This window comes from Gymnogyps californianus, chromosome 6, assembly GCF_018139145.2.
Source record: "Gymnogyps californianus isolate 813 chromosome 6, ASM1813914v2, whole genome shotgun sequence".
Taxonomy (NCBI): domain Eukaryota; kingdom Metazoa; phylum Chordata; class Aves; order Accipitriformes; family Cathartidae; genus Gymnogyps; species Gymnogyps californianus.
In genome coordinates, this window is record NC_059476.1 from 32,289,156 (window position 1) to 32,316,800 (window position 27,645).

General features: G+C 37.5%; 1 protein-coding gene across 3 annotated transcripts in view; it reads left to right on the forward strand.

Annotated features, from left to right (window-relative positions):
* The window catches only part of GRID1 (glutamate ionotropic receptor delta type subunit 1), a 556,760-nt gene that overhangs the window by 431,138 nt on the left and 97,977 nt on the right, over positions 1 to 27,645 (forward strand). For all 3 annotated transcript variants that reach the window (XM_050898995.1, XM_050898996.1, XM_050898997.1), the window contains 3 exons: positions 11,606 to 11,779; positions 22,352 to 22,513; positions 23,813 to 23,932. In XM_050898995.1, coding sequence (XP_050754952.1) covers positions 11,606 to 11,779; positions 22,352 to 22,513; positions 23,813 to 23,932 — 456 coding nt within the window. The remainder of the gene's footprint in view (positions 1 to 11,605; positions 11,780 to 22,351; positions 22,514 to 23,812; positions 23,933 to 27,645) is intronic.

The window sequence follows — 27,645 nt, forward strand, 5'->3', positions numbered from 1 at the left end:
CAAATGTGGAATATGAGAGTTGGTCTCAAATTACAGAGCTGTACTGTTAAGATCCTGCATTTGCTAGTTTCCAATAACCCGAGTCTCTGTGCTGAGGTATCTGTTCAGTTTGGATGCCATTGGTGGTGCAAAAGGACTCAGTCATCTTTAAAAAAAGGCTAGTGAATTGGGAGTTGGATTCTTTTTATGGGGTTGGAAGGCTGAAACATTACATGGCAAGTCTTTCAGGATAAGAGAATACACAGGGATGGATCTTTACAGGCAATATGCCCTCATACTCCTCTTTGAAGCCAAAGTCATGAAAACCTTACTGTTTTAAAAATATATATTTGTAAGTATGTCTACTTTTCTAATTGCAGACATTTTATGTTTCAAACTTGCAGAGCTGTCAAAATTAGTGGAGATTTGAGGAGAAAAAAGAAATGTATTTCTAACCACCCTTCCCCTTTTAGATTTATATTTCATCATCTTCACTTTTATTCATCTAGAAATACTAAATCCTTCCTTGCATTCGTTTAGGTAGCAATTCTACCTGAATTCTGGGTTAAATATGCCAAGAATCTTTTTAAAAGCAAGAATATTTGTGATTTCTGTATAAATCCTTGCAAAAGCAAACAACTCTTCAGAACAATGACTAGTCCATGCTTAGCTTTGTCTCCAGAATAGTCCAAAACATTTTATTACCATTGACTGTGTTGGGAGTTGCCAATGACCAGCAATTTTGACCCTAAAGAAGATCTGTTAGAACATATCTGGTGTTCTGCTTGTACCTTTGCTGTTTACGCCTTTAAGTGTTGAAGAAGTGACCTACCAGCTTTGATAGATGTGTGCTATTTCTTTTTGTGGCATGACTGGCACAGTTGTAGATGCTCCCTTTTTTTGGGTGTTTATTTCCTGTCTTTTTTCCTGTTTTTCTTTCTTATTTTTATTTTCTTTTACATTTCTTTCTATTTGGTGCCTGACATCAAGCATCTCTCTCAGTTCCTCCTGACATTTTTCATTCTCCCCTTCTCTTTTTCTGCCTGTTCAGAGAAAATGCTGTGCATTGCCCAGGGCACATGTCTGTGGGAGAGGCACAAGAGCAATACTTGAAACTGAATTTGTATGTGGTTGTACTAGGAGCAGTGCTCTAGGAGCCTGTGTCTGCTTTTTTATTAGCAGCAGCAGTAGGTCTGGGGGTATAAATAGCACTAGAAACCATGTTTCCCTTTTTGTGGGACATTTCATGGCTTTGAAATTTTCTCCATTCCAAGGCGAGAGAAAAGATAAAAGACATTTTTCTGCAAAACTGGAATTCAGACCAAAAAAAAATTCAAATTAAACACAGTATTTTATTCTCTCATATCAATACATTTAATTCTAATTCCAAGTTTCTAAACATTCATTATTTTTACATGTAAATCAGTAAAGTACACAAAGCAATCAACTACTCTTCATGGAAATGGAATGGGTACTGAATTTGGCTGATAACTCAAATGAGTTGTTTCATCATTATCACATCCTTCCTTTAATTTCTTTTTCAACAAACTTTCATCACTATTCAGAAGTTTAATCGAAAGTTGTAAGACATGGTAGGAAAAAGCACAAGGCTACTGGTTGAGATAGGAGATAATTTTTTGTGAAGGACAGGTAGGGATGAAGAGAGGACAATGTAACATTGCATATCCAAACCATACGTACTTGCTCTGAAGCTAAGGAGAAGTGAGGGTCAAACTTGTTGAATAGCTGCGTGGAAATACACAAAATACATACACTGAGGAAGACTTTTTTTGAAAGTGCATTTTTGACAGAAATGCCCCAAAGACAAGAAATTGAAATAATGGAGGATTTTCATTTCCCTGGCAGTTGAAAAAGTGATGTTGGGACACAGACAAGGCTTCACAATTTCCTGTGATTGACAACGTTATCCCTACATGTTTAAAAAGTTAAGGCAGCCGTCAGTCCAGGTTTCATTATGGCTAAAGAAGAATGGCCTAAGGAAGACAGAAGATAATTGGTGTGAAAGTGATCGTGAGATGGTAGCATGCACTGTTTGAAGAAGAGGAAGAAGTGAGAAAAGGAGAATAGGGATAATGGACATCAATAAAAAGACTGTCCAACTTCACAAGTTTAGGGAACTAGTAGTGCTTTTGGAAAGATAATATGATGAGTAAAGGATGGCAAAAGAACTGTGGAGTTCTGTGAAGATGAAGGCATAATAACGTATCATTATGGTTCCAATAGGTTATCTTTACACATCTTGAAATCAGAGAGGAATTCTAAAGAAAAAGTGGTAGGAAAAAAGGGCTAAGGAGGAGTGTAAAGGTGTAATGAAGTAAATGATTATAAAATGAGGCTGAGGTGCAAAATGACTCATACCAGGGGTCATAAAAAGCAACAAGAAAAGTTTAGATATAGCAGAAGATAAAGGAAAGTGTAAGGTAATTACTTAATAGAACAATGAGGTCTTAATGTTTTTACTGACTTACTTGATGCTGCCTTTATAGAAACTATTAATCGTAACCAGACTGTTAAAAACATATTGTAGTAGTTCCAGTTTATTTAGGTAAATGTGAGGCACTCCACCAGACGAGATTCAATATAAAGAAGTGCCAAGTACTTTGGGTGTGGCTACAAAACAAGGTATAGCTGGTGAGCGTCTGCAGGAGCAACTTAGAATCCTTGTGGATAACAAACAGAATATCAATCAGTACTGTTGTGGTCTTGCAAAACAAGCAAATCTAGTCCTCAGATATGTTACTGGAAACATCCTTTGTAAGGTAAGGGAGGCAATTATTTTGCTCTGCTTGACATCAACTTGGCCTTGTTGGAACAGTATTGCAAGTTTTGGGCAAGACACTTTAAAACAGAACAAGAGAATGCAGAACAATTTTGAAAATCCAGAGGAGAGCACCTAGTATGATGAAAGCTTAGTAAAATATGACCCATGGGGAAAGGTTGAAAGAATTAGGTTTCTCTCCTATGAAACTCAGAAGATGGAGCAAGGGTATAGCAGTAGAACGGATATAATTAAAAGAAGAATATGATCACATGTTCACTCTGGAAAGATAAAGGAAATGCAATTTAATACTCTGCAGAAAAAATTAGATTGAGTATTGGGAAATGGTTTATGATCTAAGTATGATAATGAGTAGGAACAACTTCCTTGGTTACTTTCTTCCATCTCATCATCTCTCTGTCTTCACATCTGGTTCTGCTATTGTTTTTTATTCTTCATTTTTCAGTATCCTACTCACATTATGCAAGTCTGTTAAATATTTTCAGATCTCAGTTTGGAAAGACAAATACAACTGTATTATTGAACACCACTGGGTATTTTCTGACCTGCACCTTCTGTTCCAGGTCTTTCCACATACCTTTTCTCAATATGGGTATGGCAGTGGCAGTTTATACAAATAGTCACTGCATATACTTCTGATCGAATCATTCAATACTTTTGCTGACATACATGAAATTTATGGAAACTGTGACTCATATTTGATTTCCAGTCAGTGTGGAACTCCATCCTTCTCTGTCTACCACTGAGCAAGCTAAAGTGATTGCATTTGATTAGATTCTGTCAGCCAAATCCACCCTTGGGGTAGCCCCAGTGATTTGACTTAGCCAGGGGTGAACCTAGCATCATATTTCTTGGTATCAGTCATTTGAAATGGAGGAGTATATTGTAATTATATGTAGTTTTGATAGAAAGATGCCTAGTAATGATTACTGGTACTTTCAGTGCTTTAAAAATAGATTTAATTATAGGGTGTAAAAAATAAGTCTGAAAACTAAAGGTTAGAGCTTCCACTTGACCACAGTTTTCATCTGTTGCTTTTCCATTGAATTGATTCTCATTGATTCAGATTAACCGTCATCAGATCAGACACAAAGAGGTCTTTGTTATTAACACAAAATAACTTCTTATTACGCTGATTTTTTAGTCTTAGAATTACCGCATCCTGTACCATATGGAATAACAAATGTTGAAATTCAAACAATATTCATTTCTAAATTCTTAAACTGGAACAATGGGAATAGTGGGGAGAACTAGTGGAAATTTCATTACGTTAGTTCCTTACTGTCTAAACGACCATGTACTCTGTAGGAAAGGAATGTACTATGGGGGGAAAAAAGTCCTCCTTATAGGTCAAGTACCAGCCCATGTGGGTATTTGTCATGGCACGACACTTAAAGAAGGGAGTAGTTCTTTCTAAAAGAGCAAAACTTTGTTATTTTGCAAAGTAACAGTGTCATGCATTCTGCCATTGCATTTTTCTGTGAACTACTGTAAAGTTTCCAGAATTAAGCTTTATAAAGGAGGGAGGGATCATACTCTTGTTTGTCCTGGTAGATGGACTAGCACAGTTCCCAATGTTTGTGTGTGTTCACGGGGACTGAACAGTGGGTGACTGTATTTCTGTATTGCACAGTTCAACATACATTTTAATGCTATGCAGAGTAGCTTGACTCTAAGGTCGAATAGGGGCTCATTTCTTTATCACTAAGAAAAGCTTGTGCTGTTATTTGTCCCGTTCAAAAACAAACAAAAAACCAAACAAATCAACCAAACAACCTATGCTGCAACACTGCAGGGTGGATAGCAGAAAGGTAAGTTGTATTTGTAATGGCTTTTGCAAAATCAAAGATGCTTTTTTATTGATAGAATGTAGTAAGCCAGCTGATCTTTTTGTACTAACCTGAGCTTAGTAACTAGGGCTTTTAAAAAATCATCAATAGATTTATTTGGTTCTTATGTACAGTGCTAACCATAAATACATAAAAAAACGTCAGGGACCAGTTTGTTGTTGGTGAAAAACTGTTTTCAGTAAGAAATCTGAAATAAATAGCATGAAGCTATAGAAACAGAGTATTATACGTATTCCAAATCCATAGGAAAGCAAAGTATTCAGTAGTTAGACAGCTGAAATTCTTCTAAGCTTTAATTGAAAAATACAACTAAACTCTAATTAACATCCAGAAAAGCATGCTTTTGGATATTTTCTCTTCTCAATCCACAGAAAAGATCCTGGTTTGGAAAACTTGGAAGCAGTACGCACAGAGAAACTACTATGGCAATTGCAGCTGTAAAGTATTTGGTTAAATTCTTCCCAACTATGATGATATTTGTTAGAAGAAGCCCTCATAGTTGAGAAGAAGGAGAAGGGAGAAGTGAAGTAGGAAGAAAAGGTCTTCTAATTTCTGCAGGAGAAGTAATAAAAAGATTTGGAAATACAGCAAGAGGACACATTTCATCAGTGGCGAGAAGCCTTAGACAGAAAGTTAGAGTGCTAAGGGACTTGGGGAACTCTGAGCCATGCTGAGATGATGTTATCCACATCCCTTGAATGGAAATCAAAAATTTTACACAGCAGTTGACCTTATTCTTCCTTTTTGTACAGATGACACTTTCCAAATGATGCTGGTGGTGCTGCCAGCAGATGAATTTCTAGATCTTCAACTGATTAATAAAACTTTCCCAAACTCAAGCTAGGTGATCAGTCAGAACAAAGTGCAGAAAAAGATTACTGATGCTTTTTCCTTTCCCCTTTCAGAGCATTCACTCAAAACATGTTTCTGTTAATCCTTTTCTGGACTCTAGCTCAATAGTCTTATTTCTGCTGTTTTCATAGATCTCTCTTTACCAGTTTCACTGTTTGTAGGAGGCAGTTTGTTATATGAGGGACGAGAAAGTGTCCCATCATCTCTCTGCTGGTGTGATGTATTTCTTACTTTCCATTTCTATCCTGCAGCTCCATTGCTTCTGCCAATAGTTGTTTTCTTTCCTTTCATCACGTCAGACATTCCCAGTACATCCGTAGTTGCTCATCCTCTTGATTTGAGAATCAAATGACTTCTCAACTATCATCTGGGCACTTCTTTCTTATTTTCCTCTATAAAATATTTTTCAAAAGTTGAGAAAAATGAGAAGGAAATAGAATAGTAATTATCAGATAAAGTCTATCTCAGCAAACTACTTTTTCCCCAAGGGTAGCGGCTAGGAAGGTGTTAGATAATGCATGATGAACAGTGTTTTCCTAGCACAGGGCTTGTAGAGTAATCTTGGGGAAACTGATGACTTTGGAAGAAAGATCTCTTATGAATGCAATGTTTGTTCTTCACTTTTGTTTGGAAAATCTTTTTCATTTTTTCTAGAAATTCCTATGTTATATGCACTTTGGGTGATCAACAGTTAGACCCATGAGCCTGTGCAAATTGTTATGGTTTCATTTTTACTTGGGTAGAACAGGACTGTCTGATAGACTGGAATTCTGCTCAGTCTTTCTCTGCATATAGAAGTGCCAAAAGATTTTTTTTTTTTTTAAAAGCATCAATCTGTGTAATGATGCTTGTGTTTACTCTGATAACAAGAAGTTAATAAATCTTTTACACTTCCTCGTGACTTATTTTTTCTTGAAAAAAGCAGACTTTTTAATGATAGTTTACAAATGCAAGTAGGGCAAACATTCTAAGATCTTTTCAAATTATAAAAAAATGCACAGACTAAAGAAAGTAAAAAAATTGAATACAAGGAACACACTGTGGAAAATTTCTTAAGATTTAGCAGACGATACATTTCAATGCAAAACTTAACAATTTACAGTTAAAATTTATTCCAATTTTATTCCAGGTACTCTATGTTTACTACTTGCCCAAAGAAATCTTGCTTCTCTCCTTTTCGCTGCTATCTTTGACACTGCAGAATTTGTATTTATTTATTTATTTTCACAAAAATGTATCATTTTCTTATATATGCTTAAAAGGTATACGTATACAAGAAACTGTACTGCATGTGTACCTGCATCCTGCTCAAAGAAATTTGGAGAGTTGAGAATTGACCTAATTCTAATGCTGTTGAATTGCACAGAAACAGACTTAGCTAAAAGCAAGGTTAGACGAGCTTTGATGAGTTGCTTTATCACTGAAATCCATATTAAAATCAATGGTGATTTTTTTGTTTTGTCCAGCTTTTGATAACTATCATTTTGTGTGCTTTTCATTTTTTTTTTTCCTGAGATAATTACTTTGTAGTATGGAATAATATTTTGTTAAATCAGAGGATCTTTTTTTGTATAGGCACTCGCTACGATCCGAGAAAGACTTCTGGACACCCAGTGCAGGCTCCTTATATTTAGAAACACAGCTAATGCAGTTAAATTATAAATACATCCCCGCAGAGATTTTTAGGAGCATCAGGTAAAAGGAAGAGAAGTGAGGTAGTGTTGGATGTGTGGGAGGACAATGAGGATGGGAGTTGGACAGGTGGTCATGCAGACTTCCATTAGAATGTTTTCCATGCTATGAAAAATGGATTGTGCCCTTGCCTTAAAGGATTAACTTTTATAAATATACGTGTGTGTGTCTGTTCATGCGGGATGCAGAGAAGCCGGCATAATGTTAAAGTTGAGTAAATCTATCTATAGGGTAAGCTGTTGTGAATGTTTTAAAAAACAGCTAATTGAAGGACGTTTTCTGGATTTTCAACAAGTGAACAAGTGTCCCTTTATAGATGTACATAGTGCATTGAGGGGAATTAGAATAACCCAACAAACAGTATCGATCCTAATGCAAAAATTCCACATAAATCTGTAGCTTGTCTCCATGAGCATCCTTGTCCTCATTGCCATTCAGTTTAATCCTCCAGTTTTCTCAGCGATGTGCTTTCTGGAAATCTGTTTTGGTTCTTTAAATTATTAATGTCATTAAAATTTATAATTTTCTGTCATTACCTCTAGGAAAATAGAGATTGTAATGTGAAACATAATTGTCTCATTTTGCAATTTGTGTTATGATAGTTGAGCACAACTAGAGCAGATTTAAATATTCCCCTGAGCAATATGGCTAGGTGTTACAAACTAACTGAAGTTCTTTGTGTGCAGATAAATAAATAGATAAATGAATTCCCCAAATGACCGATATTTGTATGCAAATAAATAGATAAATGAACGCCACAGATTCTTGAAGAGTAAACTTTGCGACTAATATGCCACATGAACAGGAAATACAGTGTTTAAAGGTTAATATCCTTTCAGTGTTGAGTCGGGTGGTGAGAACTACTACTAGCCTGGGTGAATAGTCAGTCTTACACTTATGTCTGCCTACCAAAATAATTAAGTGCTCCCTGAAATATTGGGAATAGCCAAGTTCTTTCCTTTAGTAAAGGAAAAATCCAGGATAAGAGCACTTAGGTAAGAGAATATCTTTTATACCTGGGTAAAGTGCTCTCCCTCCATCCTCATTCAAGAAATTCAGTATTTACAGGCCTGAGTGCAAACTGTTATTAAAGGTGTTAAGCAATAGAGAGTTAGGCTCTTTAACCTTCCTTAAAGCATATCCCTGAAACAAAAACAGAAGCCACCACCTATATTAAGTAAAGATTTACCCCAAGTTGCAGTACCAACGTCATGGAATCATGAAAGCCAAAAAGTGGGCATGTGATATTGAATTTTGCAAGAAGCTCTTGCCTGGCCAAACCAGCTGATAAGCTCTACTTAGAATACAGCATTCATGCATGGTATGAATGGTAATTACTGTGTGCTGTCTTGTGCTGTGCAATGATCCAAGAACAAGCCTGGAAATTTGGGATATATTTTGGGGGAAAAAAAAAAAAAAACCACCCTCTAGGACCAAATTAAATTATTTGCTTAGCTGTCAGTTTCACAGTGTAGAGAAAATTTTCATATCATGCACAGGAAAGAAACCACGTTACTTTTAAGCAAATAACTAGATGAATAGACTTTAATTGTAAGATCAGTGTGAAATATTTTTTCCCCTGTGACTCCAAGGCTTAGAACTATTTTTTGGATATATGTTGTTATTCTGATGGGTGTAAAAGTAAGAGCCAACTTCACGTACACTTGTTTTTCCCTTTTTGGCTTGTTTTTTTTCTTTTTTTTTTTCCTGTATTTATCATGGTCGGAACGCAGATGACCTTTCTGCGTGTGACATTTAAGATTTCACGTGCTGCTAAGCCAGGACCGTAAGCTTTCTGGAATGTGTCTGCAGGGCCTGCCTGTGCCAGGCAAGAGGAAGGGGTGCAGTCCCCTGGCCAGGGAAGCCGCAGCCGGGCTGCTCCAGTGTGGGATGGTAGTGACCGGCTCCCCTCTGCAGTTCAGGCACTCAGCCACACTTTCTTCCTCCTGGACCCACCTGAGGTGCCCTGCAATGCTGCCTGTGGCTGTACCACCCTGTGAACTGGCATGGAAAGGCCCATAGTTACCTTTAGCTTTTAGAGCACCAGCTCAAAAATGCAGACATAGACCTTTTGCTCCCAGCTCCTCCAACAACAACTTTTTTTTCTGTGCTTTTACATTTCTAAAAAGGAACCCATTTTCTAAAAGGAACGGATCATTTGCTGGTATGAATGTCCATCAGCTGAAAAAAATACAGGAGCTTTGTTCCCCTTGGCATTATGTACTGAACTGAGGCGTTGAAGGATTTAGCTACTGTCAGCTGTCCACACAGAAAAAGGTGGCACTTTCAGAGTCAGATTTTGCCCAATTTAGGTTCTGAATTTCCCTCCAGAGGCTTCCGTTTTAGTTCTTTGGCTGTACAGTAACTAGACTTTTACATTCAGGACTCACTTGGTGCCTATAGCGAAGTGGGAAGAACCTGGGTTAATGTGGCTAACATAATTGATCTCCTCCACTACCTTATTTCTGGAAATCCCATGGAGGAAGCAGTTCTGGTCTGCTACATATAGGCTTACATGTCTCAGGTCAAGCATTTTGACACAGGTTATGAGACGTCTTTGAAAGGCTGTGCATCACTTGGGGAGGACACAAAATGTGTGTGGTGTGAGGTGAACTGAAGGTTTGGATAGTTTGTGATCTTTTTTTTTTTTCTCCAGCCACTCAGTCTGAGTTTGCCTGCCCAGGGATGCAGCCTAGGGGGTTATGAGTTAAAGCTATCCCATAAAATTGTCTCTCCCTCAGACTGCGACTTAGACATGCTGTGTGGCTTTAACGCCCCTCAGCCTCACAGAAGAGAAATCCAAGGCAGCAGTCTGGAGGGATCTGTAGAGCTTGTGGGTCTCCTTCGATGTCTCCCTGTAAGGCTACAAGTGCTGCCCAGCATTTTCTATTAAGCCTCAAAATCTTTGGCTTCTATAAGAATATATTTATTTTCTGATTTTCTGTTTTCATGCCACACCAGTTGGTCTGTCGTTAATGCAATGAATTTCACCTTCTGCAAAGTTAAAAATTCATGTTCCTAAAAAATGATGGGAAATTGGCAAAGAAGAACTAAATTGAGCCAAAGCTACACTACTAGTCAACCGTAACAAGTAATTATAATAACCCCATGGTCATTTCACTCACAGCTTGACAGAGAAAATGGCAAGAAAACAAAATATTTTTTTTCTTGAATGTTAAAAGTACAGGGCCAGGTTCACTTCTGCTGATGACACATCACAAGGTGTGGGCCCTGTTGACCGAGTAAGTACAACAACATGAATTATTTGCAGCCCCCTACCCTGCAAGGGGCTGAGAGCAGCCCTGTGCGGGCTGGGCAATGGGTTGGCCCAGCTGTGCAGCCGGTGCAGCCAGTGTGTGCTGGGGATGGGCTGATGTGACTTGCAGGTGCTGCTGGTGGCAGTGGGAAGGAGGTGGGAGGTAAAGCTGCTCCCTGCGGAGGAGGCACCTGGGGGAACGAATGCAGTCAGCAGTGCCACTGCCTGTCCTTCCTCACAGTGAACTCCTGGAAGGAAATGACCATCGCAAGCTGTACCGCTGTTATGATTTCAGGGTCAGCTAAGCCCATGATTTTCAAACTATTTATCTTGGGGTAAAAAAAAAAAGGGTTTGGTTTTGTGGCTTTTTTAAAATACAAAATACGTAAAGTGTGTAGTTGAGTTGGTTTCAGTTGCAATATAAGGGCAGTAGATGTAGGCTCTGTCCCAGGATGGATTAGAAGGCCGGGACGTGCGAAGGTCTGCAAAGAAGCTTTAGACAGTGTGAGGCCTGGAAAGAAGAGCAGCCTGTCCTTGAGATCTCCTTCTATCTTATCCCAAATTACTCTGTGTGCAGAAACTTGCATTCCTAAATGTGTCAATCCCTTCCATGAAGTTTCTCCTATTTTTTATTCCTAATACAGATAATCTCAAAAGACTTCCTTGAGTCATTATCGGGATTAGTCTGCAGAAATGATCTACTGTTCTTATGGGAAAAGTACTTTCTTGTAACATTGTTTTCCGGTGTAAGAAATATTCTCATATTTCCTAAAGACGGTTACGTTTTCCATTTGTTGTTTTGTTCTGAGGATGTAGTGAGGTTCTATTCTGTTAAATCAAAACTCTTTCCATATAAATTTGGTTTGAAGGCTCTTGATTTTTACTTAGAAACCTATTGAGACCATCTTGGTGATTTTCTATGAGGAACGACCTCTGCAGTATTGCCAAGATAGATGGTACTGTGTTAAGCTGTTTTCTTTTGTTTCAGATGATGCGTAAAAAAATGCCATTGTTGTTATTAAACACAAGATAGGAACATTTGGCCTAGACTAAGCATGTGTGTCTGTAACTTTTTTCTTCTATTGTCTTTTTAAAAACATTTATCCAATACTGAAAGGAATATACAAAATGTCTGCACAAATATATGTTTTTAAAAGACTTTGTCTCCTTTCACAGGAAATCACTGATAATGAAATATTAGAGTTGGTACATAGTGCTCTGGGGAGGATGACAGTTATCCGGCAAATTTTCCCTCTCTCAAGGGACAACAATCAGAGATGCATGAGGAACAATCACCGAATATCATCACTGCTGTGCGATCCACAAGAAGGCTATCTTCAGATGCTGCAGGTCAGTAGCTGTGCCCAGCAGAAAAGTCCATCTCAGGAATTTGACACGAGATAATTTTCTGTGACTGTATTTCCTCAGAGGAAGAAGAAAATGAGTACAGATAAATCTGAGCATGTAACCTTTGGTCAACTTTTTCCTGACTTATTTATTTTATTTCCCAGGACTGAGTGCTTTAGATGTGATGTTATGTCCATGAAGTACGAGCAAGCGGTTGCACTAACTCAGAGTTGATTTTGCATATTTTATTCTCTTAAGAATCTTTTTCTATTTGAAGAAAGAAAAATCTGTGTTATCATAGTCTTGTGGTGTTACTGCTTGCTTATTATATTTAAGCCTATTAGACATCTCTTGTGAAAGAGTTAATCTGGGAGGATAACAGAACTCTGATAGGTATTGGGCTGTGGAGCATTTCATATTTAGTTAAATGGACTGTATCCAGCTGATATATTCAATCTCTCCCGTTTCAATAGTCTCAGAAGTCTCTAGCAGCTGATAATTGTCTGAGCGTGTGAAATATGCACTACTAGTTCAAGTTCCAGATTTTGGTAACAGATTTGACTCTGGTGTAAGCAACATCTTGAGATTTCTTGGCAATTTATCCCAGATATCAGAATTTTTCTTACAGTAATTTAAATACAATTTTAGGTGCTATTTCTAAGGGTAGTGCAATAATTTACAAACACAGGTCTTGGACTTTCAATGGGACTCCATGTGTTTCTGGTTTACTTTAGACACAGTTAAGAATCTCATTTGTATCACTGTTGAAGCTGTTGGATAAAACTGAAAACTTTAGTGAGACCGAGAATATAAGCTTGATTAGAACCTTTTTATGGCAAATTTAGTCTTAACCTGAGATGGACTGAGTGAGGACACAGTGATTGATCCTGTGAGTTGGCAAGTGTGGGTATTCTGTGTTAAGAGTAAGTCTGGAAAGGGCTTGGTTAGGCTGTGGGGAAGGGGCTGTTGGCAGTCTGGGTTGCTGCAGCCTGGTCAGGAAGGCAGCGTGGAGTGAGGGGTCCTTCCAGAGGGAACTCATGTGCTGGCTTGGAAGAGCTTCTGAAGAGCAAGGTGTGAGGCTTATGGGAAACCAGAAGAGATAGGGAGATTCTCAGGAAGAGAAGTGGGTAGGTCAGGATTTTCCATGGAACATGGATGGGGATGTTTGTTTTACTTATTTGTGCCCTACTAAAAAGTTGTAGCTGCAGAGACTGAAATCCTCTGAAGGAGGGGTATGGACGTTTCCTCCCTGAAGAGAACCTCTGCTAACTCGGGTTCTGTCATAGTGGTGGCAAAGTTTGGGAAATGTCAACCACATGCACTGTAGTTCTGAGCACTGGTCTATTCTTTCTGCACAGGGGAAAGTCTATGTCTATCTTGGTTTAGAAAGAAAAGACACTTTTGATCTTTGTTAGTAACGCTGAGGTATGCTGTAATGAGAACAAAGGCTACTCATTTCAGAGTATCAAAGCAATTTCCAGTATGTTGAAAAAAATTATTTGTCCTGCACCAACAAATCACTCATTGAGGAACAATCTTACGTTACAGCAGGATTTTGAGTATCGCTGGCTATGCTGGTTTATGCATAATCTAATTCAGAGACTCATCTGAAGGGCTCTGACAGACCTCTCTGAGCAAGTTCTTATTTGCTAAAACAGTAACTGATTTGCTAGCATGAACAGCCTCGTGCCCTATTACTAAATTTCACTGACAAGGACCCTTTAGGAAGGACCCTCTTTCTGCTGATTCCCAAATGTGGGTTTCGAGAAACAACACATTCTGAGTTTCTATTTTCCAGAAATGTTATACCACCTTAGAAACTGTCTTTAAGAGAATGGAACAGTAATGTTATGCTTTGCCCATTAGTTCCTTCTCTACGAACTTAGAAACAAGAAAGAGATATCAAGAAGTGCAGAGGTATAAAGTTCACCTTTTGGAAGTTGATTCTATAACTGTCATGTCTAGCCACACTGGAATGAAATATCATGAAATGTGAAGGGCACATGTGAGATCTCTCAAATTAGCTTCCCCAGTATATATTGTGTTGTCTTTAAGTTTCTACAGATTGCATATAGGATGCTTTTAGCATGTGCAGTTACATCTGAAGCATTCCGTAGCTGCCTTTTTTCATAGGCTTTGCCAAAACATCTTACGTAACACCTTGTGGGCAAACAGCTCATATTAATTTCCAAGTATGATTGACATGTTATTAACGGTCCTGCAATTCAGGTACTTCCAATCTTCTGTTTCCTTTTTCTTGCTTAAAAAATAGTTTTGACCTTTTGCTGTACAGAAGTACATCACTAAATTACCCCTGTTGCCAGAGGCTGCAGTAGCTCCCAGCTCCATGTCAGGCTGCATGAATCCACCAGAGGCAGTGACCGCCTGCCAGCACTGAGTCCTTGCGTTGCTTTGAAGTAGTTTGATTAACACCACAGTTTGGAAGTCCCTGGCTCATTCTCCCTTGGGCAATCTCACATTAATAATTCTTTGTTGTCAAGGTAATTTAGCAGCTATTGTTGGTTAATTATTTATTTAATGACTTTGAAGAAGAATAAGCTAATCTCTGTCAGTCTCTAGCTGTAAGATTTTTATAGGGGAGAATTTAAGGTTTTGAACAAGCTGGTAAAGAAAGAAACATTTACGTCACGGATTATTAACTTTGTTCTGGCTAAATTAATGAAAATCTTTTTGGAACGATTTTGTTCTCAGTGTCTTTAATACCATATCCTGGAAAGTTGTTTTTCAGTGGGTGATCATCCCAGTTTGGCATTCTGACAAGGCTTTTAAAGATCGGGCTGTTCTGCAAGCTCATCCAAAACCTCATCTGTTCTGAATGCTTTGTGGAAATCCAATCTTATTCCATCAACCCCCTTGTCAAAATTTTGCTCGTGCCCTTATTTCTTGCACGTATAATATACCCAGCTGGGTTTCTGCTTCAACTGGAGAAAAACCTTTGTAAATTTCCTGTCTTGGTCATTTTATTTGACTTCAGAGGACTAAATTTACCTCTTTCTTATTCTTCATATATGATTTTTCTGTGTCTGTCTCTCTTATTTTTTTGTAAGTGGAAAAGAGACAGTTTAGAACTTGCTATCTTCCACTGGCGATGAATATCCTGTGGTTTGGGCCATCAGTGTTGTCAGTATTGCCTCATCGGGAGAGAGAATACTGAAGCACTTCAGGATTTATAGTTAAATCTTGTTAATCCTAGATAGACCTAGTATGTATGGCATTTGAATGGTGTTTAGTGGGATTACCGCTATTAAACTGTTTCAATTATTTCAGGCATAGTCTTACAGAGTCAATTTGAAGAAATTTTAATGCATAACCTGCTTCTTTCCAAAATCTTCCCCTTTAAATATTAATTTTGAAGCCTGTCTACAAACTTGATTTTTGATTAAGATCTTTTTTCTTTCATCAGGTTATTCAAGATATGTTCATAAACTCAAAATCAATTTTTTTCTGTTTATGTTTTTGAAGAAAAATTTCTCTTTAGAAATGTAATTCCCATTACAGTTTGTTTCTTCCCATATTTACCATTTATACAGTTAATAAGTTCAATCTATGTGAGATTCTATTCATACTAAAACATATTACAAGGACACAGTGTATCTGAAATCATTTAGCATGCTCCAAAATATATAGTAAGATTAAAAAGGCAAAAAGAAAACCCCAGCAAACTGTGTCACAAAATTAATGAGGTTATTCCTCACAGGATTCAGAGTCTAACCTCTCTACTGAAAAACTATTACAGGCATTGCTTTGACGTATTTGAAGAGAAGATGTTGAGAAATGTGGGAGGGTATTCATTGAAACATCTACTCTTCTCCCTGTGTAAAAATTTCATCCTTCAAAGACTTGACCATCAAATACCTTTGTAGGCATCTCTTAGCAGTTGCTCCTACAGAGCTGCATTTTTATTTATGAACTGTCTTCTCTTCAGGAATGACTGCAATTTAACTACTGTAAGTGGAATTATTTTTTGGAGATGTGTTTGGCTGCCTAAACTTAAGGGCCTGATCCTGCAGTTTTGTCTAACTAAATAGCCTTACTCTCATTTGACCTATTTACACTGCTGTTATTACACAGCTGTTAAGTGCTACTGGGGGCAGTAAATATTGATTAAGCCCTATTAAAGCATTCACTTTCTCCCATAAAGGATTGATGAGCCACATTTTTCTTTTCCTTTCATTACAAACCTATATTTGCATGTCTCTTTAGCAAAGTTTAATTTGGACTTTTGGCCAGATGTTCAGTCACGGTGAAACTGTTTCTGAGTACCACATGAATGAAAAGTACCCTTGAACTGACTTTACCGCCTATTGCATGACATAATCTCTACCTGAAGCCCGATGGCATGTGTTTTATACAAGGTGCATTAGTAGAAGAATTGGTTAAAAAACCCCAACCAACCGTGGATGTCCTCTGACCATGTGGGATTTTGTGAGCACTCTGGAGGCTAGAACCTCAGCTATGTTCTGGAGTGAGCTTTTCCTCTCTGCTCAGACTACCTCTTTTGACTGCTGGAGTTCTCTATTTGCATAATTATTTCATTGAATTTTTGTTCAGTGCACTATCTGTGAGTGGACAACAGTGCTAGAAGAAAGGGTCAGTACCTCCATTTTTCATTTTTTATTGCCTCTCAAACCTAATTTGCATCCATATTTATTTATAAATGAGGTAGGGTAAAATGATAATATTATACTCTGTTTTGCAATTCCAGTATTACCTCTTGTCCTCCTGTCTGACTCTTAGTTCTGTTCAGTTTTCTTTATCAAATGTCTCCTGTTAGACTTTCCCTGGACAGTTAGTGTTAACTGTGCCAAATTCTTGAGACGTTTAGTGAGCGAAGCCAATGCCTGCAGCTAACAAGCTTGAGCATTACAGGGTAAGCCAGGCCTTGTATTATTGTTAACATGTTGTTATAAAACATACTGAATAAGAAAACACTCATAATTATGATAAATACTCATAATAAATAGCTGAAGGACAGTGAGCATTCAGAGAATAGAAACTGTAGGTAGGGAAAGGTGGTGCGAGACGTATAACTCAGTGAAAAGGGAAAAAAATTAAAAAGGAAAGAAAAGCTGCTTATCAATAAAAAAAAGATTCTGAGAGTGCAGTCTTCCAAAGAAATCTTTGGAAGCCTCATTGTTTGAGATACTTAAAACTAGAATGGGCAAAGCACTAAATAATACACTAGTTAGATTCCTTACTGTCAGAAGGCTTGAATAAATAGACAATTGAGGTCTGTTTTTCTGTCGTTTTAGGAAAATTTTATTCAGGCTTTCATTTGCCTCAGTGATAATAAATAGCACTTTGGAAGTTTGAAGCTGACATTTGAGTCTTTAATGAACATTAGTTTTTTGACTCTGGTTTTCTCATGAATGCCAGACTGCTGGCTGTGATTTTGTTCTCCATGAGCAGCGAAGCATGTATTTAAAACATAGGCATTCACACAAAGTCTCACAATGGGCTCTGCAAACTAATTTAAGAAAATGAAATAGGTCAAATTTTCAGTCTCTCCACTCTAACAATATCCTTGTAAGCGTGCTGTTATACCATAAGTAAACCATCGATCTTCACTGCTCCTAGTAAGATGCATCCTGTCGTTAGACACACAAGTACGTAACTGCGTTTGGCAGTACTTGAACTTTGAAAGCTGAAACACAGTTTTAGGGCACGCTGGTGTGTGCATACGCAAGCACAATGATATCACTCCCCAGGCAGCAAGCGTTTCTGCTGCTGGCAGGCTGCGCTCGGTCTGAGCTCCTTTTCCATCTGGTTCATCCTTGGAGCTGACTGCTGTGGCCACTCACAGGGTGATTTTGGCAGCAGCAGGGTACAGATGCCCAGCTTGGGAATGAGTTTTTGAAGCAGTGGCATCTGGGTGTCAGCTTGTCTTCCCAGCTGGTCTCTTCAGTGGTCTTGTCTGGCTAGACTTCTGGCTCTGCTGGCAACTCAGAAGTTGGGGTCAGTCTTTGTGGCTTGCTGGCCTTCCCAGAAGAGCACTTGTCTATGATTAGTGCCTCTGAAGGAGCTAAAAGCTATCATATATAACTTTAAAAGTAAAAGCACTCTGGAAAATCTCATGAAATTCACATAAAAACCTCTATAAAATGATATTTAATAATGTGATAGGGAGAGATTTCCATTCTCACTGAAAATTTCTGCTCTGCTCTACTAGTATATGGTGGATTTTTTCTTCATTGCAAAATAAAGTCTGGAATAATTTTCAGAAGATATACCAGAACATGCTTAAAATTAAACATGTACAGGGCGTACTTTTTACTTGAAACAGACACCATCATTCTTATAGCAGATAGATCAAAAAGCATTTCAGTCACAATACCTCCAGCTCTTACAGCTCTCAGCAATGAAGTGAAAGAGGAGCTCAAAATTACTCTTTCTTCCTCCAAACAGGACAGAAATGAAACTCTTTGTTCTAATCTAGGAATTTTTGTTATATGAAGGGGAATCCCTGCAATGTCCTTCCCTCCTCTGTTCCCCCTGTGAATATATAAATAGGGGAAATAAAAAATGCTCCCGAGCTTGGAAAACCCAAAGTAGCCAAGTACCTTGCCTTGTTTTTTCTTCTCTCTTGCTTTTCTACCAATTCTGAATGCTACCTGAAGACTAATTTTTAAATTTACTATTTTCTCATGCCTCTGACAGCACTGGTGGAAACAGAGTATAGCCGATCCCTCAGGTATCTCCCAAATTCCCTTTTAGTGGTCATGTTTGTATTCAGAGGGAGTTTGATAGTTAGCTGAAAATTAAAATAAGCGTATACAGGCTTTGTCCACTGAACCCTTTTTCTTTTCACAGCACCGCTATTCTGGACGTTACAGAAAACTTGTGTTGCCAATACAGTCTAGTACGTATGCAGAGATTTTGCTGTATTAAAATGAATATAATAGAAAATAAAGGAAATTATTATAGCCCTGGATTTACTGTGAGATCAGGCCAGAACTTGTGTGTCTTGTTTTAAGTAACTTTTTTCTACAAGAAAATACATACATAATAATGAATTCAGGTAGAAAGTGAATATTATTTTGAGAAGAGGAGCATATTTGAGGTGTTTAAGTATTCTTATTTTTCTACCTCAGAAAGGAATTAGGAAAAAAGAAGATAATATACCTCACAGTAATTTAATAATATATCTTACTGTAGGTATTGAAGGAAACATCTGTTCAGCTACACTCACACTACACAGGCATCAGATTAGACCTGGTTCTGTAATTCTGTTTTCTAGCATAAAGCTAGTTCCCATTTGGGATTAGGCAAAGACTTCCAGTCCATACTGCTGTGGATGTTCAGGAGATGGGCTTTGCTCTGCACACTGTGAAGGATCAAAAGGACATTATTTTCTAAGTTACCAGGATATTTTTGGTTGTTCTTGATTATTTTTTGCACTTCAAAGAAGTGACTCATGACCTAGAGGACTACCAAAACAACATTATCATGTGAACATCCTGCCTTCTCTTGTTTTAAATAAACACGCTGTCTACACATTGAATTTTGATCACTGTGCAAAACCAGATGCTTTGAGTCATGCTTTATAAGTTTTAAAGCGTTCTGCCCTTAATAGGGTAGACTTCTATATTTTGTGTTAATTTATGTCTTAACTAGCAGACTGAACAAATAAAATATTAAAAAAAAAAAATTGGTTTTCTTAATATTACAAATCCAGCCTCGGTTGTAGAGGTTTTGCTGCTGTTTTTTTCCTAGCTTGCATATTTTCTATTCCAAAAAAGAAGTGTTGCTTGTGTGAAAAAAATTCAACTTACTCTTTCATAGGATATTGACTCTTCAGCGAGTAGGGTGTAAAATGTAGTAATGTATGCATGTCATTTTTACTGGAGTAAATATTCAGAGCATGATTATATGAAAAAAGGAATTTTGCTGATTAAAAAGTACCATATACTCATTTTTTTGGACGAGGCTTTCAGTAGAAGAGAACTGGAATGGCAAAATACCAGTGGATAAGTGTGTACAACAAGACGTGCAGAATATTCTTTCCATGGCAAAAAGTAACTTGCTGTGTTCTCTGCAACATTTTCTTCTGCCTTGATACATCTCTCCAGATGTATAACAGAAGGATGTAAGTAGTGGGAACCTCCTCTTGTGCAGACCTTTTCTTGCTGTCACTCAGTTTATATCATACTTTCAAAAGAAAATAATGAAACAACAGTGATACAAAATCTGTTCTAGGTCTAACTGAACTATGAGGATTAGGTTGGTAAACACAAGATTGTTTTGTTTTGCTCTGCCGCGTAAGGTAATTTGAGTTGGATGCATGGTCATGTAGGCTAAGATCTTCAAAAGCAGTTCTCTCAAGCTTTCAGTCCATTATACATGCAGAACCATGGCAGCTTCTCTTAAGAGCATAAAAAGTAGAAAGAGAAGGAAAGCAGTGTACGCAAGTACATCTTATATTTTGCCCTATAGCTCTCTGCTAGCAAACCAAGCAAACTGTTTTTGGGAATGAGGCTGCAGTTTTCCAGAACTGAAAAAGAACAGTGCCAAACCGAGAAAATGCAAAGCATTTCTGATTTGTGGCGGTTCCAAGGCAACAGACAATGAGTTGTCAGTTAAAAGTGAGGGTGTAAAATCAAATTCAGTGGGGAGCAAAGAGGATCATGATGGCACATAAGAAATGGCATTTTTCCTTATGCTTGTAAAATCTACTTCTAAGCAAGTGGGTTTTGTGGTGTGTGGTTTGGGGTGGTTTATTTTGTGGGTTTGGGGTTTTGTTTCGATTTTTTTTTTTGTGGAGAGTAGCTTAACACACAAGAGGAAAAGTGTCCTGTTGAATAATAAGGATTTGCTTGGTTGCTTTATTTGAAAGTTTTTGGAAAATATCTGCAGAGTAGGGAAACAAATGCAACTGAGCAGAAGAGACTTAGTTGCTGGGACTCATTAACTCTTTAACTACTTACTTTTCTTAAAAAGAGGAAATCTGGAAAGTAGCTGCTTTGGAAACTCTTTCAGAAGGAAAAGGATTAACTGGATAAAATAGCAAATATAGGGAATGTGGACTGTTTATTCAGGAAGGCTGGAAAGAAAAGAAGGGAAAGAAGGTGGCAATGCCAGATGGGAGAGATTCTCAGTGATAGTATCTCATAGGTTTTGCATTATTTTCACATTAAGATTCCTTTTTATGTTTAGTCACTTAAATAAGTGGATATCCCCAACCTCTTTTTTGTGTATTTTCTTCCTATTTTGATTCTTTAAAAACGAATTTTTGTTTGTATATCTTTTGTGAAGATTTACTTACACTAGAAGATTTTTCAAAGTGCCTAGGTTCTCAATTTATGTCAAACTCCAGATTATGGAACATGAAACATTTTGTTTATGACAATTAGGATCTTAAGATATCAGAAGTTTACGTGGAGCCAGTGATGCAACAGTAATATCTGTTTAAGCTTTCACAGCTGAGTGACATTTTTATAGGAAGTATGCAACTCATTAACTTCCATAGATAGCCCTTTCTTGGTCTCTAGGCACCATTTTCCATGGTGAATTAGAGAAATCCAAAAGATAAATGGCAAATTCGTGGATCACTATGAGTAAAGCCTTCAGCTAGGAGAATATCTTTTTAACAATAATTTTAAAAAGCTGTATCTGGCAACTGATACTAACTGGAGATTTGAGTTTAGTGAAGAGTAAATCAATACCCCTGAATCTGTGCATAGGTTTGAAGAAGAGTGCATGTAAACTCTGGAAACAGGTGGAGAGTATCTAATTATTTTTTTAAAATCACTTCTCTCAGCCAACTTCCACTGCTAAAGTTTTACCACTTGCAGTGGATACCACTGCATGTCAAAGATCTGATGTTGTATTGCTGGCCGTGTCTTGGTTTGAAAAATGAAATACATAGTTGAGCATTACTAATGTGGTGTTCTTACTAGAGCCTTTGTTGTCAATTATTGTTCTCTTTATCTCTCATGTAAATTGAAGAATAAGGAGCCTAAAATCAATAGCTCCAGAGAAAGTAGAATAGTAACCAGTCTCCTGTATATTTGGTGGAGAGAGATGATAAGACCAATATAATACTATCATTTCTCCTCCCTCTGTTCTAAACTGTTGCATTAGTATTATATTTTGCCATGCCAGAAATTACCAAGGAGATTGCTCAAAAGAACAAAAAGAACAAGAACTTAACTCCATTCTATCTTTTTCTCCTTGCTGAAAGGACCGACAAAGTAGCAATCCTTGTCTTTCATTGATAGATAGCTGTACTCCTCCTATAGCTTGAGTTTATATTTGAACTGCAATCTCTTACGTCTTTACAGCACTGCATTGCAGTGGTGTAGGTAATGCACCGGCAATGCAAGTGTGCCAGAGTCCCTTGGCCAGAAGAGTCCAGGTGCCAAGCAGGAAAGAAGGTGGGAGTGAGCACTGGTGTTTGTCTGAATTGCCTTGACTGTTGAACACGTCAGACATACCCAGCTTTTTGTTTTTACTTATGTCTTCTTTTGTTTTGCTTTGTTTGTTTGCTGGTTTTTGCAGTTTCTTTGAAAGTATGCTCAAATAAACAAAGAGGCTTATTCTTATTATTGTTTGCAGGTTTCCAACCTGTACCTGTATGACAGTGTGCTCATGCTGGCCAATGCTTTCCACAGAAAACTGGAGGACAGGAAATGGCACAGCATGGCAAGTCTGAACTGCATGAGGAAATCCACCAAACCTTGGAATGGAGGACGATCCATGCTAGAGACTATTAAGAAGGTGAGAGCAGACAAACCACAGTTGTGCAGGCAATTGAAAGAGTTGCTTCGCTTCTACTTGAGATTAGCTTTTGAAGAGGTTTTTGACCTCTATTCAACTTTTCTTTGATTTATTACAAGCAAGTGATTTACAACTAGCAGGAATGATCTACAGCTATTAAACAAGCAAATGATTTATTACAAACAAATTACACACACTGCAGTGTTGCTCCAGTGGCGTGTGTTCTACTTCTGTTGTTCTCATAGCTACCTTCTCTGGAGGTAGTGTGATTAGGAACAGACATACAAATTGATATGTGCATGCATCATAATAATTTCCCCAAGAGAAGAACTTAAGGAGCTTGAGGGGCCAACCAACAATAAGGTTTAAGACTTATGTTCCATTTACTACAACTCAACTAGCTTCGTAAGTTAGCTGAGCATTGGTAAGTATCTATTTGTGTACTGTAGCCCAGAGCAAAAAGGATCTGATTTAGCTAAGTTGTCACTAACAGTTACGCTGTCTTGCAGCAATGTTGAATTACTCATGTGGCTTTGCAGATGCATGGTATATTCTTGTATGAAAGTTACTTGATCACAAATACTAGTGGAAAAAATACTCTTTTTTTACTATACTATAGCAATTATTCAGAAAAAAAACCCTGTTTCCCCATATATATCGATGAAATGGTTTTCCTCTAGTAAAATGATGCAATTTGATCTTGTTTTATGTTATGCTTTGACCAATCCTGATGACACCATCCTTTGTTGCTAAATTAATTCAAACTTTAGTGTCATTTCAAGTTTCTTTGCTGCAAACCCAAAATCAAACTCTGTGATACTTTCACAGAGAGGTTTTAATAACACTTTAAATTTTATCTTTCCTTCATGCCTCTCTTGGGAGCACAGCAGGCATACCTTTCTTTTGGACTTGGAGTTCGTGCCTTTGTATTCAATCCCAGAACTGAACCTGCTGCCCTCAGTTACACTGAAAGGGCTGTTGTCTCATGGTCCACCAAGGTCCTTCTCCTTTTCTTTGGGGTTTGTCTCTGTGAATGATGACAATCTGATGGCTTTTTTCCACAATATACAGTGGATGTGTTAGTGCTAAAGTAATTTTCTCAAAAAAAAAAAAAAAAAAAAAAAAAAAAAAAAGTCTTTTGTCTTGGCACTATGTTTGAGCTATTGAAGAACATGTAATTGCCACATTGAAGTTCGCTATAAACATTTTCAAAGGAGATTTGGCATACCTTTAATGAAGATGAGTGTTTATAAAGGCAAATTTGTTCTATTCTAAAATTTCTGAAACTTATTTCCATAGGGCCATATAACTGGGCTTACTGGTGTTATGGAGTTCAGAGAAGATGGCGCCAACCCCTACGTTCAATTTGAAATACTGGGCACTAGCTACAGCGAAACGTTTGGCAAAGATGTGCGGAGGGTAAAGATATGCTGCTTCTTTCTCTCGTTTGTTTTCCTCTAAATACTATACATTCTACTTTACAGGAGAAAATGTTATTCTTTAAGAATGAATTAGTGCTACACTGCAGAAGAAATTTACTATTAGAGAAATATTTTCTAATATCTTACACACTTAAATCTTGAAAACTATGAAAACTATTTTTATATTGGTAGGCAGGAGTCCTGCAAGTTGTTTCCACATATGCAGTAATGATGCAGTGCCATAACAATACTGTGACCATAATAGTGAAGACTGCACAATTCTGCTTATGTATTTTATTGTTAATTAAGATATAATTGATATAACTGGCACTTGTCTTACTAAGGAAGCTGAGAATATAAATTACCTAAACAGACAAAGATGTTTCAAAGTATAGCTGGTGCAAGAATTTGAGATAAAGAAATAAAAAAACCTCTAGAGACGATAATTTCCAAAATGGATGATGCTATATCGTGTAAAGTAAAGGATGACCTATCAATGGTAGCTGGTGGAACAAGAATTGATGGGGATTAGAAGGCAGTTAGAGTGGTTCCATGGGAGTACTAACGTAAATTTTCATGGGCTTGAGAAAGCTACCTTGAACATGTTCATGCATAGTGGATGCTCTGAAAATACCTGAAACTCTCTGTTGAGCAGTGAGGTTCTGATTGGAACCCAAGCTACAAAAAGTGCCTAAACTGGTCAACTGGTGGAAATACAGACATTACCACTGTATGGTCAATGGGTCCTACATTAAGCAGAGCCGAACAAAGAGGATTCTATGAAGAATTAAAATTTATGACATTTTCTGTTTTCATTCGACCATTGGTTTCTGTGTTTTGTTTTGATTCACCTGAATTACATGAGTCTAAATGGAAAAACAAGCAAAGAACTTGTGTTTACGTTATCATCTTAAACAGCTAAACCTGAGATTCTTTCAGAGTCTAATTTGGCATGAGGATTCTCACATGGAGCCAAAGGCTTGAAATGTCTATTAGAAATTCAACACAAGGAAGAGAAGTATTTGAAATTCATAAAGCTCCCCAAAAATGTCTCTGAAGACTTCAAATTGGCTAGGCACCCTCCTGTATTGTAATGGCCAGAAAAGGCTATTTCTCAGCCCACTTTCATGTCTAGAAGATTTCTACTGCAAATAAGGAAGTCTAAGTTCCACACACTACCTGAGTGATGAAAAACTATCTTAATTTTGGAAACAGTGTTGCCTATATAATAAAACAGAGTTGGCTTAGGAGGTCTAGGAAGCAATTCTGGTCCATAAACAGAAGTATGCACCTCACTTTATGAACAAGTATGCTAAGCAGAAGTATCTGGTGTCATGTGAGATGCTGTGGACTATCCTACTCTGTTTCCAGCTGCCACTACAGAAAAGCATGAGTGTCCTGTCAGTGCTGTGTTATCCCTAGCAGATGGATGCCATGGGGCGTTTGAGTTTGGTTCCATTTTGTTACAGAATTCCCAAGTGACTTTGAGTAAGTCACGTAATCACTTCATGCTTTGATTTACCTTTCAGTAGAATTGGCATGATTACCACTCAGAACAGGTTTGAGGCCTTAAAGGGAAATTATGATGTGTGTGCACACATTATTACTTTTACTAATGTACATTTCAAATATGGTAACACATATACAAAAGATCTCACTTCAGTATGTGTAGCACACTGACCAAATTGAGATACAGTCCAGATGTGTGGAGATAGTTAAAATATCACTCAAAAGGGACCACAAGGCAAAGAAATAGGTAAAATGACTGAATGGGAAAATGACTAAAATGGCTAAACTGATATACCACTGATCACTTTTGATCCCTAATGTGCTACTTTGGGATTAGGTGGTTAATATAGGAAGGCTTAACTTTTTGGATGTTAAATGCAGAGCGTTATACAGTTCCCAAAATGAAAGGGAGTATAATTTTAAATGGGAAAAAGCTACTGGCTGTGGAATACTACTCTGAGCTAAAATGAAGTTCTGAACATGATCCTTTTAGCCTAATATATAGAGAGAGTAAAAAGTCAGCAATATGTTAGAGAAGCCTATAGAAGAACTTGGAAGAGATGATATTTCTTAGAGCAACATTACCATGGAACTACTGGTATTCAATTATTTAGACAGCCTGACTTTTTATTATTGCAGCAAAAATATGTTACAGCTCAGAAGTACTTTTAAAAGCTCAGAAAGTCATGCTTGTCTCGTTTATATTACTTGAGTGAAAGATCAATTCTGATTTATTGTCAGTTGTTTCCATATCGGCCTTTCCTTAGATTTAGCTGTGAAGGAACACATTTTTGGTGAAAAACAGAGGGTTCTTTCTGCATGGTTTTCTTTTCCTCTGTATGGAGAGCATCTGTATCTATCCATCCCTGCCCTGACCCTACAAAAAACTTTTGTACTTAGGATCTGTGACAGGGTAGGGCAAAAGAGGATAGCATTGAGTATCACTCCTTACATGGAATCCAGTCAAAAGCTAACGGACTTTTAATACTCAACATCCATTAGAAAGTTTCTTGGGGATCATTTCCACCAGAAAGACTCCTAGGAGGATGTCCAAGATAGTAACCCAAATCTGGCAGGAATTTTCAGAGCCTTTCTGCAGAGACATCTTCACTCTTCCCAGTTGCCCTGAGATCTGGTCTTTCTGCAGACAATTGTTCCTTCCACTAGCTGTGATTGAGTTATGAATGCAAGTAAATATAAGTATTTGCTCGCTTAGTATACCTTCTCCTTTATTCCACAAGTCTAACATCATATTTTTGTGGTAAAGGCTGATAGTGGCTTTTGTGTATTTTGTGTGTGTGTTTTCTTTTTCCTTTGTCTGGGCATACTTTAGTGAAAGGGAAACTTCAGAAAATGCTCTAATTTCTTTGATTTAAACATAAAAGAACAGGGTATGTCCCTTAAGGTATACCACCTTGCTTTACAAAAGGCTCAGGTGATTGCCTTCTATTCACTGTGTGCATGTGGAGGCTGTGAGAAAGCATGGTGTATTCATGCTTAAAAAAGAGATCCGTGTGGTGATTTATCAGGGCATTTGAAAGTTGAAGAATAAGATTGTCAGAGAAACTGAAAAGGCTTAAATGCCTAGTGCTTGATGATTGCCAGTATGTTTTATGTTCCTAATGCCTGTAAACACCTTTAAAAATAGCAACCTGAGTATCTGTATATTTAAAAAAAAAAAAAGAACTGGATATAAAGAGATAAAGGAACTGTAAAAAGTATAAAACACAACAGAATCAACCAAAAAGAAAAAGGTAAGAAGCTTTAATAGCTGATGCCACACTAATGTTTTAAATTGAATGAAGTTTGAGTGAAAGAAAGAATGGAAGAAACACAGAGGAAGTATAACTTGTAAAAACAAGAAAAGGTGGTATAAAGTGTGCTGGTGAAGCATATGGAGCAGAAGGAATGAGACTAATAGCCTATTATGTTCAAAACCCTTTGAGACTTTTGGGATTTGCATTTGTAGCAGATAAAAAACCCTTTCTTCTCATTTCACCTCTTATGTCCACCTCCCATGCTAAGGGTGTATGCATCAAATTCAGCACTAGCCTTAATTGCTGTAATTGCTGGGTTACTCACCACTGAATGGTCTTCCTCTGAATTTAGAGTTACCAACATGCTTCTTTTTTTTCTCTTTTAAATTCTTATTTACTAGTCCTTTATAAATTTATTTTTTACCTATATGGATGCATAAAGCCT